At 35.6% G+C, this 4260-nt stretch overlaps 1 protein-coding gene across 3 annotated transcripts; it reads right to left on the bottom strand.

Annotated features, from left to right (window-relative positions):
• On the bottom strand, positions 1 to 4033 carry APT5 (adenine phosphoribosyltransferase 5). 3 transcript variants are annotated; one of them, XM_059604917.2, is made up of 7 exons: positions 3743 to 4029; positions 3525 to 3635; positions 2699 to 2791; positions 2203 to 2352; positions 2027 to 2085; positions 1092 to 1164; positions 1 to 313 (listed from the first exon to the last, which is right to left on the bottom strand). In XM_059604917.2, exons 1-6 carry the CDS (start codon positions 3831 to 3833, stop codon positions 1093 to 1095), a joined length of 576 nt encoding a protein of 191 aa, XP_059460900.1. In that variant the 5' UTR covers positions 3834 to 4029; the 3' UTR covers positions 1 to 313; position 1092. The 3 variants fall into 3 exon arrangements, 2 of the variants coding, with proteins under 2 accessions (XP_059460900.1, XP_059460902.1); XR_009441086.2 differs by lacking the exon at positions 2027 to 2085; XM_059604919.2 differs by lacking the exon at positions 1 to 313 and having other exon boundaries at positions 2027 to 2116; positions 3743 to 4033.
• Positions 4034 to 4260: the final 227 nt, after the last annotated feature.

The following is a 4260-nucleotide window of genomic DNA, read 5'->3' on the forward strand; positions in this document are numbered from 1 at the left end:
GAGAATGTATTTCAAGGAAATAGTGATTAAGCTGAAAAATAGAACTGCCTAAATCAGCCCAAAGGAAGAAGGGCATTCAACCAAAGATTTGCTATAATGACTAAATGATACCTAATAAAAAAATCAACATCATGGGACAACAATTCTTAAGCCATGCTTGTTCAAAACTATAAATGGACATAACAGCCTACAGAAGAGACAGATCCCCATAGGGTTGGACCCAGCCAAAACTCGGTTGAGAAACATATTGTGGCCTGTTTGCTGAAGCATCATCTTTTCTATAAGTCAACCCAAGCAGAATCAAACCACAGATCTGCACAAAAGGAGTAAATTATCAGCAAACTCTGATAATATCATGGTTCTGATAGCAGCCTATAATGACTATGAACAAATCAGGGCCGATTATTTGCTGTGTGTAAATGGAAATACAAGCATTCATCTTTGAAAAAAATAAAAGTTATTGTTTTCTATTAGTTATATGTGTCATTATCAAGGATATGAGGTTAGAAAAATTTTTGTCCTCCGGACAAAATTCTGAAATCTGCTCATGTAGCCAGTACAAATCTATGCCATGCAGAAGCCAAAAATTATCAACTTTGAATAATTCAGAAAGCACAGGATTTTCTGCAAGCCTAGGTGATTTGTGAATAAATATTAAACATGATTTGAGATTTAGATAGATGAAGAAATTTCATTGCATGTGGTAACAGCATTTGCATGAAAATGTGGTACAAAGCCCCCAGCTATAACTTCTTACACACTTAACAAAGAAATGCATACGGGAATAGCAGTCTATTTAATCGACATGCAGTTGATATGAAATAATGTTAGTGCAGTTGATGAATCGGCTTCACAGAGGTTAAAAACTACATGTTTGAGATCTCAATCAAGAACTAAACATGTTTCAAAATATGCCTCTAAAGACAATGGCAAATCAGGGCTTCCATAGTATCACAATTTGTAACTTTCTTTTAAGATCATAAAACCTAGCACAAAATAGAAAGCTGCTGAAATGAAATGATAATCCGCTGTTCATGTAGTTTTGATTTCTAAGTGCACAATTTTGATTTAAAGCCAGAACAATAGTGTACCTTAATAGCCATTATCTATTTTGCGTGGCTCAACAAGGATATAAAGTGGCTTTCCGTTAAGCCTGCGTTGTCCCTGAAAAGCATGCATTTTTGAAAGAGCAACTCAATTCCAAATGTCAATTTCAAGTAATATTTCAGCAAAACATAAGAGTACAGTTCGTTTACGCTGAATGCTATCAACATGAAAGAAAATGCTCCATGCGTATTATGCAATACTTTTGTAGAAGGAAAACCTTCAAACTTTGAAACCCTCCCTACCACAGCCCCCACCCAAAGAGAGTATGTGAGGTAGACATAAGATATTGTTACCTGCATTGCTTTATTGAAAATGTTTATAGACTCACATTTCTTGTTTTCGTTTCCAAAAAAAAGTTTAAACATCTTTTCTTGCTTTCACTTCAAGCCCTTTTCCTGTATCATTCTTAGTAAAATGGTTTTAATTATGAAACAATTTATTGCATCTCAAATCAGTTTTCTGTTTCCAGCAATAATGGAGATAGAAATCAGGAAAAATGTTTCCAATTAACAAACATTCATTTAGAATCATATATTCGTGCTTTGAACAATTCTTCCCACGGTTTCTAAATGTTCTATAACCATATTAGATTCAATAAGGATGCAACAGAATCATACACGCATGGAGCTCCGTACTATTTACAGGCAAGTTTCATTGTTCTTTCTCCTTTTCCATTGGTTTCCATAGTAAGTTATTTCGCCCAAATGGGTAACAAAAGGAGAGAACATATAAATGATTACATGTTATTTGTCAGTGTCGTCAAATAATTTTATGGTCATGGTAGGAAGATAAATAATCAGAGAGATATATCTAAAGCCAATATATGACAGATGATATTAATGAATAAGACAGGCTGAACTAATTGGAGACCAATAAGTAAGAGACAAACTGACTTAAGTTGTAGGGGATTAAGCAGTACCTTAACCTCAGGCAACCCAATAACGCATGCACATTCAACCACTTCGGCCCCCACACGTTCTAGATAAACAGCATATTTGCATTCCATAAACTAATTACAAGTTACCTACTGAACCAGTAGAAGAGAACACAATAAACTAGAAAAACAGAAATGCTTAGAAAAGGTCTAGAACTCACCTAAAAGTCTTATGGCTGCCGATAAAGTCCCACCCGTAGCTACCAAATCATCGATTACCAATGCACGCTCGCCGGGCTGAACAGCCCCAACATGCATTTCCAGACAATCAGTTCCATACTCCAGGACATACGCTTCCGAAATTACTTCGCCTACACATGAAACATGTGGAAAATTCCACTTGCTCTTTACAGAAGCAACAAACCGCCCTAAAGGGATTTTTTTTATTTTCAAAACATCATTCATCTCTATCTGAAAATATCGACTAACCTGTAAAAAATGGTTAAAATATATACAAGGTAGACAAGTCTGTGATTCATCACCAGAATAAATAAATAAATAAAACTTTCCTTGAATCAAATTTTTGTTAAAATGGCTTGTTAACAGATCCAATGTGAACAACAAAGCAACAGTGTCACACTCACACATGAAATAAAATATATATATATATATATATATGCCACTCCCTCTTAGAAGCACCATTTAATTTCAGCTTACCTGGTAACTTTCTAGGTTTACGCAAAGGAACAAACTTTGCTCCAATAGCTAAGGCAATGGACGGACCAAACATGAATCCTCTGGCTTCCACCCCTAGAAACAATTTACTTATAACATAAGAAGCACGCAAATGAAGCAGAGAAGCAATCAATATTACAGAAATCTAATCCCAAAACTATCATTTTGCACTTCTCAAATCTTGTACATCTACTAATTCCCCTGGTCAACCACAAAACCACCCAGATGATTTTAAGGCCTATAAATGGCAATTTCCCCCAACAAACATGGATTTTAAGGCCTGTAAATGGGGTTCAATTGCTTTTAGGAACAATGATTAAAAGTTTTTATCTAGGTTTAAAAAACAAACTCATATGCAGAGTGAATGTACCAAATGTATGTAATTTGCTAAAAAAAAATGTTAGTCACTCAACCCAATTCACCCTTTTCCAAATCAACCCCCATGAACTGGGTCTAAGGGAGAAATAGCAACGAAGCTGTCAAAATCGAGGCAAAAAAAAAAGATAGGGGAAAACAAAATATTTTGACAAAATTACATAGCCATTCCAGTAATAATGCAAAAGTGTTGGTATAATAGTGAATTTATTCTAAAATTGTGCAACATTTTGGGGTCAAAACCAAAGAAAAAAGTTCTGGGAACTACCAATTCTCGTTCTCTGTTGGGCAATTCCCTGAAATTCTTTTTCGTGTCACAAGGAAAACAAAGAGACTCCTTTATTCACTAACCCAATTATATAGCCACCAAAAAATAAAAAAATAAAAAGTAAAAAATAACGGGAAATTGATATTAAAAAAGATGAGTGATAACCAGCAACAACAGAGATGCCCATGTCTCTGTAACGATCAACGAAAATATCCACCGTGTCCTTGAACGCCTTGTGATCCAGCAACAACGTTGTTATATCTTGAAACATAATTCCTACCACAAAAATTTCAAACAAACCAAAAAAAAATGAGATAATGGGTGATTTATACGGTCGCTAAAAGCTAACGAAAACAGAGGAAGCAAAAGGGAAGGCATTGAACCTTGTTTTGGGAAGTGAGGAACGACCCTTATGGCTTCTGAAATGGCTTGAAGCCTTGGGTCTCCCTTGAGTCCATTCTCTGCTGCAAACATTTTTTTTCCTGAGAGACTATTTACCAAAAGATTTTGTTTTTTTCTCTCTCTCTCTCTGTGTCTCTCTCTCTTTCTCTGTGTGTCGTCTTGAATAGCAGAGCTTTAGGTTTTTCCCTCCTAAACTGAGGTGGACGATAAAATTCTCTCTTCTCTATGTTGAGAGAGTTATTGTGATTTGTGAGTGCTTTAATATGTTGTTGTTGTCCGAACCAGAGCATTAAGCATTTCGAAAATTGATTGAGGTCGTTGTTCACGGCAACGCGATTTTTAAGCGCGTCTTTAACACGCCACATGCAAGCATTAATGGCCTGCGTCTCTCCTTTCCCATCAGACATCCCCGCCCTGCTCTCTCTTCTTTATTTATATTTTTTCTTTCAAAATTATATAAATAAATAAAACAGTACAAGTACCCTCTTTGACCGATAAT

The sequence above is a fragment of the Corylus avellana genome, chromosome 9 (assembly GCF_965113065.1).
Source record: "Corylus avellana chromosome 9, dhCorAvel1.hap1.2, whole genome shotgun sequence".
NCBI classification, from domain to species: domain Eukaryota; kingdom Viridiplantae; phylum Streptophyta; class Magnoliopsida; order Fagales; family Betulaceae; genus Corylus; species Corylus avellana.

Excerpts from the sequence above, each read along its gene's own strand:
- APT5 (XM_059604917.2), bottom strand. The coding sequence starts at position 3,833 with ATGTTTGCAGCAGAGAATGGACTCAAGGGAGACCCAAGGCTTCAAGCC. Across the intron at positions 3,636-3,742 it reads TCCTCACTTCCCAAAACAAG|GAATTATGTTTCAAGATATA; the intron begins GTTCAATGCCTT and ends TTTTTGTGGTAG. Across the intron at positions 1,165-2,026 it reads TTGGGTTGCCTGAGGTTAAG|GGACAACGCAGGCTTAACGG; the intron begins GTACTGCTTAAT and ends CATGCTTTTCAG.